General features: G+C 38.2%; 1 protein-coding gene across 2 annotated transcripts in view; it reads left to right on the top strand.

The window, feature by feature from the left end:
• PAPD7 (PAP associated domain containing 7) overlaps nucleotides 1-13176 on the top strand; it is a 46689-nt gene that overhangs the window by 19232 nt on the left and 14281 nt on the right. For both annotated transcript variants that reach the window (XM_009321916.1, XM_009321915.1), the window contains exons 8-9: nucleotides 1189-1289; nucleotides 1549-1721. In XM_009321916.1, the coding sequence (XP_009320191.1) occupies nucleotides 1189-1289; nucleotides 1549-1721 (274 nt within the window). The remainder of the gene's footprint in view (nucleotides 1-1188; nucleotides 1290-1548; nucleotides 1722-13176) is intronic.

The raw sequence follows: 13176 nt of genomic DNA, 5'->3' as shown, positions 1-13176 counted from the left end.
TACTAACACACTGACGTGTCTTTAAAGTTGGAAGACTAAACACGGAACATGTGGTACTTGGTCTTGCATGAAATAGTAATCCCTAAGCCAGTAGGAGAATTATTGCTCCTTTTTAAAGTGTTACTATGAAATGACCTAATAAAGGTAGTCTAAATACACTTAGGCTATGTATGTCCTCCCTTCCCATTATACACCTAAACCAAAAGAAAATTCCAGTACAGGTACAACATACCTTTATGATGTGAAATACAAAAATAAGCTTTATTGTAACCGTTGAAGATTTTCAAAACTGAAATAACATTACTTTCTCCAAGATGGTAACTTTTCACAGCCCATTTTTGTACAATAGTCAGTCCTTCATGTATCTTGAGCGTGGCATTTATAGTTAGTGTTTCAGCCACTAGTCCCCGATGAAAGGAAAGCTTGAAGGTTTAGCTCTCAAACAAGGATGCAACTCCTGCTCAAGAAGTACAATTCAAATAGCTGCATGTTGGGAAGGTATGTTGGAAAAATATTACTTTGTACTTGTTGATAACTAGTCACTGTTTAGCAGGACCAGGTAGGCTTTCTCTGAACCACTTACTGTTATGAATTTTCTTAAATTCTAACTTATTCTGGTTTTGGAGCCAGTCTCTTTCTTGTTTCCACTACCTCACGATCCATGGTACTTCCTTTACAATTGTGGGGATCTTACGCCTTTTAAGTTGTCTTGTAAATCTGTAAGCAAGTACTAGTGAAGGTCTCTGTCTTCAGTGTGAAGGTCAGCTGGGGGGCTGGGATATTAATGTCTTCAGTGCATCCCATGACTGTTGTAATCCAGATTCTGTGGAAAAAATATTTTCTGTATGGAGAAATGCAAGAACATGTAAATTGCTTTATCAAGTACACTGGCATCTGCAGGTATGTTCTTCATAATTAAGATGCACTCCATTTAGAAATACAGAGTAAAAATCTTACCTATGTGTCAGTGCTTGCATGTCAGTATGGTAAAAGATAAGTAATATAGTAATTTAAAAATTGTGATGCTTCAGTGGATTAAATGGTGCGCTAAGGAAATGAAGTTCAAAAGGATTCTTTGGTTAGGGATATCTTAAACTGACCTTTAGCATAATTTAATTGCTTGTTGAAATGCTTGCAAATATGTAACCAATAGTCTTTGTTTAATACTTAATTGAAAAATTTTTTTAGCACATTAGGTAGAATCATCAAAGTGACCCAAGAAGTGATTGACTACAGGGCCTGGATTAAAAAGAAGTGGGGGAGCAAAATTAATTTATCACCTGAACTTGGTAGGTATAGCAGGATCTTTGAAACAAACATAATTTTTTTTCTTGAATTTGATGTAATTCAAAATACTCATGTCTTGAAATTAATCACTTTCAGGTATGTAGGAAAAAATAAAAGAAATCTGTAACTTTCTAACCCAAGACTAGTTTACTCTGAGCCTGTTTTTCAATTAGGTTGTTAAACTGCAGCTCTTCTTAGACCTCAAGGCCCATGTGTTTGTATTCTGTGCTCTTAAATGATACTTATGTTTTCTGTTAACAGATAATAGGTTGAAAATGAGAGACCAGATAGCTCCGTGCAATGGCGAACAGCAACAGAACAGAGACTCTGAACCATCTTACAACCAACGCTTGGCTTTGTCATTGGCTAGTACACAACAGTTATCCTCTGGCTCATCTGCCTCTTCTGTATCATCACTCTCCGGCAGTGACATTGTAAGCTTTTTCTTTTAATGGGTTAAACTAAGTAGTGCAATATGATAAGAGTTAATAAACTATGATAAGAGTTTATCATACTCTTCAAAGCCTCAACTGATACAACAGCAGTTAATGAGATACTGTCCCTAAGCTGCTACAGCAAATTAATAGCTTCCCCTGCTCAGAAAAATTACTGAAATCAAATATTTTTTCATTAAATTAAATGGGTCTTAATTCCATCCTAAATCTTTGGTACTCTTTGTGGTGGTAGTTAAACGTAATAAAATATGAAAACCAAAGTTAACAGTAGCTAATTAAGTAGAAGAGTAGAAATATATCTTCATAAATCTTCCCATCAAGCAAAATCTCCCATTGTCAAATTCTGGTCCTTTTTCTCCACAACCCAAATTGAACATGAACATCATATGCTGTGAAGGTGAATAATATTCCTTACGGTTTTCAGCCGAGCAGTCAATTCATGTTTTAACGGTAATGGGGCCCTCATAGGTGAAGTCTTGCTGTCAGCTTCCTTGTTTGAAAGTGCAATTTGAAAGTAATTGCTGGGCTTCCTGGAAGAGGAGGCTGTAGTCTTTTTAGGTATGTTCCCAGACTCTTAAGATTCTATAAGGTGTTTTTGTTTCGGTATGGAGTTAAATCAACAGGGAACTGGGCAGTACAGATTATAAAGCACAAAATTGCATTGCATGGCATGAGGTGCTCATTACAAATCTACTGAAGCATTCTGTGCTGGGTAGAGGTATTAACTGGAACAGGGTGTAATACTTGGTTAACTACAATAGCGAATAACTGGATGATGCCAAGAGAGGTCCAAGTACCTGTTTCTTGACTGCTTTCAAAAACTAGTCAAATATGGAATTAAAAGTTGGGAATTGTATTCAATAAAAATTTAATAACTTTTGAGGGACAAGTGCCTTCTTTATATGTTCTGGTTACTTTCTGTAATTCCTTTACACTACTGAATTTTCTGTGTTGAATTGTCTTTTCACTCCACCTCCCGTAAATAAGGTAAATGTAAGTTGCACTGTCTGGCTAATGGAAAAAGAACAGAATGATGCTTGCCAGTGATGCTACTAGCCATGCTCCTGGTTTGAGTATGTCAGTGAGAAAGATTCTGCTGTAATAAGTTTTATGAGAAAATGCAAATATTTGCTTAATATTGTGCAATCCCAAGATAATGGGTGGTTAGTGGTTATGACCCTCCCTTAGTCCCATTTTGCCTGGCGTTGAAGATGAAACTTCATTGCCTGATGCCAGAGAAATTAATGAAAAGTGAAAAGGAAGCTCTCAACAAGAAAGACCTGCAATCAGTTTGGGCATCCACAAAGTAAATGGAAATGCTACCCTTTTTAACAAAATAAAAAGCCTTATGCCCATGTGCTTGTGACAGACCCTAGTTTAAGCCCTGGTCACTTATTGGTATTATGTCCTTAGTAGACTGCCAGCATGTTATCTTAATTTGGAATGGAATGGCAGGTTTCTGACAAATAACTGGTGAGTTCATCCTACTCACACTCAGATATGTGAGGGTGAGCAAGTTCTGGCTGAGCAGTCCCGAGCTGCACCTGATTCAGGAAAGGAAGCCTATTCTGCCGGAGTCAAAGAGGCTGTCCGTGGCATGATCTGGCATAACACTATGCCTAGGTTCCAGCAAGGGAACATCTAGCATGTGTGACAACTGGTATTTGTGCCAAAGCTTCTGGTGCGCTGCAAATAGATATGATGCAGTGAACTTGGGTACCAGCTTCAGAAGAAGGGAGTATGAATATGGTGCATCTCGTCACTGTAGAGTTATATATAGTGTTAGCTCTGATCTTGTGGAAGGATTGTTTTTCAGGAATGATTCTGTATTCATTTAAAGTTAATCTTCTGAACTTCTCTGATACTGAAGACTGAAAGCTAGGTACGGATTATAAGGAAAATGCAGGAGGCAGGGAGATCCTAGATTGACGGTTTGCTGATCTCTTCCCAATAATTAAGGTTTTATTTTAGTAGCAAAATACGCATCCCTATGATGTCACTGTTAACCTTAAGCACAAGGTCTGCGTCAAGACGTTGTTTCTGGACATGTATTTTGCAGGACTGCAGAATATCTTTTGCTGTGTATCAACTGCAAGATCCTAGCTGTCAAATTAGAGGGACTTGATAGTGTTTGCTTTTCAATTTACTGCTAAAGTTTCACTGGTAATAGTGACCAGCTGCACCTTGACCTTTTTGAGATCAGCCTACCAATATAATAGAAGTCAACTTACATATGTTGAGGAAGAGGAAATAGGCTTGACAGTTTGTAACTTTACTTGGTCATATTGCCCCTCTCTGAACTTCAGCTTCTACTGAAGTTCAAGGATTCCAGCTGTCCATTCTAGCACAGAGGTAGCTATATTCTGAAGTCATCACATCATTGTACACAGGCCATAAGTCTGGAGGCCTTGCATATGTTCGTCAATATGTCCTGGAAGCAATATTGGCAGTATATATTAAGTATGCAAGCATTATCAAAGCAGTGCAGTATTGCTCATAGGGATCCTAGAATTTTTATTAAAACCTATAGTTCAATAGTTGGTTGTAACAGTAGTTAGTTTAGTTGGTTGTAATACATTGTAATAATGTATTGTAAGCATTGTAATAATGCTGTATGGTTTTTAAAGATTTGCTTCCTTGAAGTTCTGGCAGCATTACAGATTTTGCCTTATATTCCGTAAATATGGCTCAGCAGCTGAATAGACAAGGCTCCTGGTGTCTTGGACTTACAGGCACTTCACAGATAGTGGTTATAGGTTTGCTCCAGCAGCAGGAGAACAGGTGTCAGAATAGAACAATAAAAAGGAGCAGGTTTTTCTGGAAGACTGCATTGGCATAAACCAGAGCTAACATTTAGAAGTCAGCCTATCAACTCTTGTACATACTCAGAAAAATGGAAGTGTAGGGATGTGAGAGCTTAAAGTTACTACCCTGAGTTCTTTCCATTCCCGCTACTGCTTTCCTTCCTTTGGGGACCATACTGATGGTAATCTTTTGAAGACGAGAACTACCACTGAGGAACAAGAGAACTGCCTCCTTCAAAGGCAGCCTTCTCTTTCCCCATGTATTTTAGATGTATATACTTTTCCTCAGTACAGCGCCTCAAATTCATGAGCATGATTGGTTTCACCTCTGCATGTACAGGACTAGCTTGCAGGGGAACACACTTCTGGGCCACTGTCTACACAGCCCAAAACTCAGACCTGGATCTAATGAGACTAAATCATAATTTGTACAAAAAGTATACTTTTATGGATTTTCCAAGGCAGCAAAGCTATTTACAAAATGCCTTATGCTAGCACTATCTGGCTGATGAAATCCTAGTTGTGCTGTCTTTCATAAGTGTCCTAGCAAACTGCGAAATGTTAGTCATAAAAGAAAGCTTTCGTAAGGACCAGTAAATTTTGGATCAAAGACTGCGTAGAAGAGAAATCTGTCTTTTGGTATCACTATTACTGTTAGTGAGATAGCTGTTCGGTTTATGGGTTTGTCTTACTGTACATGTCAATACAGTCAATACATGTCTCTGACTCTCTCACTGGCACTTCTAATGTAGTTCCTTGCAAAATACTAAGTACTAAAGTTCCTGCCCTGTTACCTCAGCTCTGTGAAGAATATAAATATTAGTGATCAGGAGCAAACTGAGGAACACATAGAAATAAACCCGTGGATACAAGGAATCTGATAATCAGAACGTATTTGACTGCACATATATTTTTCTGGATTCTGTTAATTATCAAACTGATCTATGTAGTAAGTCTTTTCTCAACGAAGTATTCTGCTGTGCAGGTATTTAAAATACCATATGATGCCCTGACAAAAAGGCAGTATGTATTCTTCACTTATTCATGCAAACAGGTAAGTTGCAAAATATTACACATTCCCACATGATCCAACAAATGTTGAAGTGAATAATGGAAGATGCTTTATAAATATCTTTGCCATCAAGGACAGTGCAAAGTGTGTGAGTTTTTACTCTATGGGAGCAAGAGTCAAACTGTTCCACAACAGAAAATAAGCCTCTGGTGTTAGGAAATCTCACTTTAACCTTCATACTGAGTTAAGTGATTGTTATGAGAATCTGAAACCAGGTGAAATGAGCTATGTTCACCCCCAGCTCTCTGCTTGTTCTGGCTAGTTGCAGATGTCAGTCTGAGAACCTAAGCAGGGACCAAATTCCTCTTGCAAATGCCTTTTTTTTTTTCCCTGGGTGCTTTTTTGTTCTGGACCTGCGCTCTGTAACTGGTGGCCCGGATTTCTTGTTGTTTAAGCATTGTGGAAAGCTGCTTTTTATTAGCTCGGGAAGCCCTAGAGTAGTGCTGGAGTATATCTGCTGCCTGATCAACACTCTCTGCCAAGTAAAAAATAATCCTAGGTATGTTTTTGCAGTCTCATTTTGGTCTGGTATAATTCCTGGTGCTGAGTATGCTCTGCAGTTTTGATGCTGTTATGCCAAATAAAGTATAGCATTTTGTGACAGTGATACCTGCATATCAGTAACAGATGTAATGGTTCATATGAAAGTTTTAAAGCTCTTTTCTGTTACCTAATGGATATATAATCTCATATCCAGTCCAGCACAGAATCTCAAAGTTGTCTGTTAGAAGTTTGGATCTAAGAAACTTCATACACCTTATCTTAGTGTTTCTGGTGATAATGTTCTTTGGGCTTCTATGACAAGATTATTTTGTGAGGAGTTCTGACTTCTCAAGACCATGCAGTCATGTCAAGGCAGTTAAAGTTTCAGTGAACAAGGTACTTGTATAGTCTAGTTTGGGGGAGAACGCAATCCTTGCCTCTATTTTCCTTTTTAGCATTTACAGTATGTTCTTTCAGACTGTTCTTGAAATTTTAGCTGTAGCCATTGCTGTTCGGGCTTTATAAGAACCTTTCATCAGAATGTCAGTGCTTGATCTGCCCACTGTTCTGCCCCCATCAGCTAGGGGATATGGTGAGCAGTACCATAAGTGTTTTGTGGAATGTCTTTTCACTGTCTTCAAGTATTACATATTCACTACTTTGATTGGATGCTTACAGTGTGAGAGTAGTATATAAATATGACTGATAAGACTAATACTCATTATTCCTGTCATTCTGCTGAATGCATAGAAGATCCACACTGACTTTGGAACTGTTACTTGCTCTGCAGCAATTGTGGCTTAGTACTTGAACTCAACATGCTTAATGAAGTTATCACCATCTCCCCTTCCTTCTTATTAGTCAAAGACTGTGAATTTCAGCTTATTAGCAGGAACTGTTGTACTTCCCTATTCACAGATAGAGGTGATACAGTATATGACATATCTTGTCCTGATAAATGTTGCTTTTTTTAAAGCGATTAAATTTGCAGGTGTAAGGCATGTGCTTATCTGCAGTAGAGGGACGGACGCTTCAGAATAGTTACTCTAACAGCTCTTCTTGTAGTCTTGTTAAATCTTCCTTAATGACTGTGATTAATTTGTAGAGTTCCAGTTGAAATTGTGTGTAGGGAGAGGGGGCAGAAGAGGGAGGCCTAACAAAATTCTCAGTCTAAGAGCAAGAGCTACATAGATTTTTCTCACTTCTTTCCACATGTCTGACTATTCTCATGTCCTAACCAAAGTAACAATACAAATATGTGTATGGATAGTTGATCAACTTTTTGTAAAAGAATGCAGATTCTGTCTTGCTCTTTTCCTCTTCCTGAACAAATAGAAACAAGTGCTCTAAAAAGTAGGCCTCTTAATCTTTAGTCTTTAAAGAAAGATAAGTGCTGACTTGCAGCCAGCTTGTCTCCAGAAAAAGCAGTGGGCAACCCTGAGCAGAGTTGTGCAGACACAGACAACCTGATTTTACCAGGGAAAAGCATTTGATTGACATTTGATTTGTGGCATTTAAGAGTTTAAGCCTCAAATCCTTTAAAACTTTCTCCTATTCTGGCTATGCAGATTACTGACAGTTTCTGTGGACCAGAGAGGAACAAGTTTTTCCAGGACTGCTTTTGCCTATTTTCCTCTTTCACCATATAGGCCCACATTTGTTTTTGCTTTTTTAACCTATATCTCTGACCGTGTGCTGTTTTATACTGTCTCATGCTCTCCTTCAGTTCTTCTGTCTCAGTTGCTTGAGCAGTCTTTTATCTGTATCCAATTGAAGTAAGGCTAAATTTCTGCAAAGCTGCAGGAGGCACAATTTTGAACACAAAATTATAAAGTAATTTTGGTAACAAGTTATTCTAAGCAGTGAAGGGTACAGAGAGAATGTGTAAAACAGCAAGTAAAATTGGATTTTATTGCTATGATGTCAGTAAAGTAAGGAGAGAAGCACACAGTTTTGTAAAAGTCAAGCTCAAACTCCTTTCTGAAGTTAAAGGTTAGTCATATTCTTGCAGTATCTTAACATTCCCTGCCCTGAAAAAAAAGAGGTACCTAAGCCATTTTAGGATGGAAGAAAACCTAAATTCAATATTTACATTCTAGTGTGGTATATGTTCAGCTTACACAATGAGTCCTATAATTTAGTGCTTAACTTGAAAAACACTAACTTGAAATATTACTATACTGTTAACAATACATACCAATTGAAAGCCTGTGAAATGAAAGTATTAGGAGTAACAAAGGAAATTTGAAATGACACACTTCTGGGACCTTTTTTATTTAAGATGGCTTATCTGCAATACAGTGAGTATTGATAAAACGTGGAATAAGCCCGCAGTCAGGCCTGGCAGGATATAATGAGGTGAGGTTAAAGGGGTACTGTGCTTGTATTTAATCTTGGTAGATACTAATTAGATTACATTTTTAGTTGTCTTTCTGTAAAACGAACACTAACGCTTTTGGAGGATGCCTATTTTTCAGTTTGCTTTTGTATTCTGTATCTCTTCTTTCATTTTTCCCCTGCTGTAAGCACGATGACCAAGATATTTTCCTTTCGTAATGCAGTTGACCTAAAGGCAGAAAAATCAACTAATTGCATTTTACTCGAGACTGTTTTGTATTGTTTATAGGCTGGCAAATGGAAATGGTGCAACTGTGTTGATGCAAATTCTCTACCCCGTGACCTCCCATAGAAGTAGAAATCTTGTTCGTCTCAATTCTACTTTATTTACACCATAGTTAAAGTTATGGCTCCACCTACCAAAACAGGAAATGGCACAAGCTGATGTGGAAGAAATGAGATGGGGAGGTGTAATCCATGAAATCACCTTGGAAGTATGTTGATTTATCAAGCAGAGTTAAGTATGCTGGGGCTAAAACCATTCCAGCGAGAGCATGCATTGAAGTTCTGCTCCTGCACGTGGCCCCAAACTATGAAATGTCTGAAGTTTTCTGGTGTTGCTTTATGTTCCAAGGAGTGTGGTTTTACACTTTTACTAAGCCAATCCAGTAGTTAGATGTTCTTGCTAGGGATGTTTCTGTTCACTAGTTGCTCCTGCTTTTCTGCACTGGTGTTCACCTAATCCTGTGGTGAGCTGATTCAGAAGGTGAAGCTAGTAAAAAGGGGATTACTGTTTCTGTGGTTGACCTCCTTGAATTGGCTCATAATAATGTCAAATACTAATGCAGGTATAATGGAGATGGCCACAATGGGAAAAGAGGCAAAAGGAGTAAGACTGGCAGCAGTTATCTGTTAAATCACTTTAATTGTAAGAAAGCAGAGGGGCACATGAAAAAATCTGTATAGTGTAAAGTGTTAACTATAAACACCAATTTTCTCACTATTTTCTGTTCTTTGCTTTCAAAGATGGAACACAATTTTTACTGAAGTGGTTATTGTTCTCTCACAGCTTCCAGCTCCTGAATGTTGTGGGAGAGAGAAAAATATTGTTTAATTAGTGGGAGAAGTTTGGAGAATGGAAACAATAAGAACCTTTTTGCCAAGACCTCTGTAGTTCATTCTTAGGGGGTGGGGAGTGTGGTGTAAGAACCCAAATCTGTCACATTAACAGGAAACTTTCATTCTATTGTTTAAGTTTTGATTTCTGAGAACTGACTTCTAGGATAGTTAGACTTTTTTACCACTGGGCCAAAACTTAAACAGACTGGGATCGTGAATTAATCTTCTTAGGCCACTCCAGCTTTTAAAAAAAAAAAAAATTGTCTTGGAAATTGAAAGCTCTAAAATGGTAGCTATTGTCAGTCAATTGAAACTTCTCAACTGACTACATCATGAAACAAAGCAGAAGGCACCACTTTTTCATGCATTTAGAGTCATGGAAAGGAAGCTTATGAGTATAATCGGGTGCACATCAAATTCGTGGAAACTGAACTATTGTCTTGATGGATGAATGTACCAGTACAGTTTACCTTGTATCTTAAGCCTTGAGTTATTAATGGAATTGAAATAAGCTCTTACGGCCAGACCTAGTTAGTAAGGAGCTTCTGGTGAGTAAATATTCTCTTGCTGATGAGGTCCTCGGACTTTTTGTAATGGCAGATGCATTTTGCAGAACAGTAAAGCATTTTTTTGTTCTCTTCCAATGTCAGGAAGAGAAGTTTGGATTGTGAGATTGCTTCAGCTCTTCATCTTTCATATGACTGCAGTGCTTCACTGTTTCTGTCTGGACAGAAGGCTAGGGGATCCCATTTCTCAAGCAAAATCTGCAGTTAAGCGAGTTCCTCAGTAACACTTGAGTTTATAGGTCTCTTCCATACTTTATCTTCTTTCCAACATGAAGCTAAATTAAAGAGTCCTCAGTAATCAAGGCTACGAATAGCAGAAATCTTCCTTCCAGGTACGAAGTTCTTAGGAAGTTGAAACTGGTTTAAAGAGTATGTTTTAAAATGGAAACTTCTCAGTAGGATAAACGTAGGAAGAGGATCTGGCAGTCTCTCTCTGTTTCCAAAAGAACCTCTTTAGAATATATTTTCCTTGCAGAATGAGAGACTCTGTATGATTGGCATTCATAGTAGTAGTATTCAAGAGATCAGGAACTTATCTTGGCTTTTAGTGCAGTCATTGTAGCTTTATCCCTAGATTATTTACTAGAATCAATTTAGGGATCTTACCCCTTTATTTTACATTCATCTTTTTACAATGTGACCTCTGTAGCCTTTACTCTATTAAGGGTCAGATCTTTTGTCTTCCAGACATGGATCTGAAGTGTCAGAGTATTACCTGTATGCATTACTTACTTGTAGGTCTTCTGAGCTTCTGTAATGCTTCAAGTTTGCACATTATGCTTAAGAATCCTGTCCAGAAGACCAAGTAAGACTTAATCCCTCAGTGTAGGCAGTGCTTGTGGAAAATCAGTTTTGTTCACATCAGGCTCAATTTTCTGATCACTGAGGTTAACCTTTCAGTTTGAGTAAGAAAGGTAATGCTCTTCACAAAAGGATTTTGATGCTGATGAGAAGTCAGCATATCAACTCCATACAGTAATCCTGTTAGCAATCCAGGATTGCCTCAGAAGAGAGATACGGTCTACTTGTATGAGATGTGTATCAGTAAATGACGTTGATGCAGAAGAACATACCTATTACAAAATTAAAATAAAGCAACACAAGCTTCCTTGTGCTGAAGTCTCAGTTAAACCATATGACCCCCTTTTCTCTTCCATCTGCTGCTGCTTCCATACTGGAGTTAACTTTTTATTGCACAAAAACCCTTAGAAATCTTATAAATGGGAAGTGTCCCATCTGGGTGAAGTATGTGAATTTTCAAGGGGTCTAATTGTATCGAAGCAGAAGAGAAAGGGGAGGTTCTTTGAGTGGAGAGACTAAAACTATTCTTTGGTCAGGTTTGTGAAGGTTGCCTCGCAGAAGATAACGCATTGGTTTGGATAGACAGTAAGATCCCCATTTCCCTCCCAACTGCCTGCTCATGGTTACTTGTGAGCATGCTCAGAAGTTGTCTGTTCAAACATGACTACCCCCGCTTTATTTTTCCTGCTTTTTAATAATTCCATGACCAATAGTGTCTAAAGAAACTTCAGCTTAGAAATCCAAGTTCTTGCCCCTGTACCTGACTCTACCACCTACTTAGGAGAACGTATCAGCTTCATCTTTGTAGAGACCTTAGCCTGTTCCTGTGGCTAATATTGTAGGATTGGGCAAAGGAGAAAAATGCCGTCTCATCCAGGCAGTCGGCTTTGCATGTGCGTACAACTAAGCATAATTTTTTGATCAGTGCTACAGCATGTAGTTGCCCACTGTGAACATATTTATTAAATGGTAAACATCTGATCTCATAAATAAGACAAGTTTCTGCACAGATTCTTATTACCAGTATGATCTGTCTCTAGTGAATTAAGGCAAATATCTGAAGCTGCTTCACAAAGGCATACTGTAACTTTTACCACTAGTTGACCTAGTAGGAGAACAGCTTCTTTCTTTCTAGAACTTATTTTTTAGTAAGCACAACTTTATATGGACCAATAAAGGAGTGATTGTTCTAATAGCTGACAGTTTTATTGAGGACTGTTTCTACTGTGGTATTCACTTCAGCTGGGATGCAAGTTTTGCTTTCTAGTACTTCATTCCTTAGGCTGCTCAGTATTCACAACTGTCAGTCTCTCTTAAGGACCTTCTCCTTTCCCCAGGAAAAGCTTTAAAATATTTTCTTGTTCTTGAAAATATTTTCCTAGACAGCCTATTCGCTAACCAAAGAATCTTATTTGAAAAGCAGGGCCATGTGAGGGCAAGTAGTAGTGCGGGAGGTCTATTTAAAGTTTGCTTGGTTTAATTGAATAGTCTTTGCTTCCAGGCAATTAATCTTTAAAGAAAGAGCGGTAGTATATTTCAGTAATTACTGTTAAAGGTCCTTGATGATCTGAGCCAATAATGCCTTTTAATATGGCAACTCCTAAACTACTAATTGGCCAAGCCCCATCTCTTGCTATGCTTTGAGCCAGATGGCTGGGAATGGAAAAAGCACTAGTGGTTTGGGATAAAGAATAGGTTTTTCCATTATTTTCAAGTTCAGAATACTTTGGAGTTAAGGGTGAGGTAAAAAGCAGCAGTAAAATGTAGGGGAAGCTACTTATCTGTTGCTGTTGTGTTATGGCTGGAAAATATGTTTTACAAGATCTGTGTTCAAAGTTGTTTCAAAAGGCTGTAGCTTGCTTTTCAGCTTTCTCAGTGTAGAAAATAATTGGTCATTTAAGAATTGAGGCAGTCAGGTGTTTTCTGACTTCAGTAATTCCTATAAACCCCTGCATCTGTGCTTGCCTCCTTGCTTGTTGTCTATTAAGTGCACCAGGCACACAGTGTTTTAACATCACCAGTATGACTGCTTATGATGCATATGTAATTGCCTGACCATAATTGCATATGGTCAGGCTGGAAGGAGGAGGAATAGTAATCAGTAATATCAGTTCCATTACAGTATCTGTTTCTGTAATCCTACATCTGTCTTGCTTTCCCTGAAGAATTATCACTCAGATTTCCGATGGAAAGCGAGGGGAACAGAACTCCTAACTAGCAGTGAAGTGGGTGACTGGTGCGCATATACTAGT

This window comes from Pygoscelis adeliae, unplaced genomic scaffold (assembly GCF_000699105.1).
Source record: "Pygoscelis adeliae isolate BGI_AS28 unplaced genomic scaffold, ASM69910v1 Scaffold144, whole genome shotgun sequence".
Taxonomy (NCBI): Eukaryota; Metazoa; Chordata; class Aves; order Sphenisciformes; family Spheniscidae; genus Pygoscelis; species Pygoscelis adeliae.
Note: the sequence above shows the minus strand (reverse complement) of the source record. Positions and strands in the feature narration are given on the sequence as shown.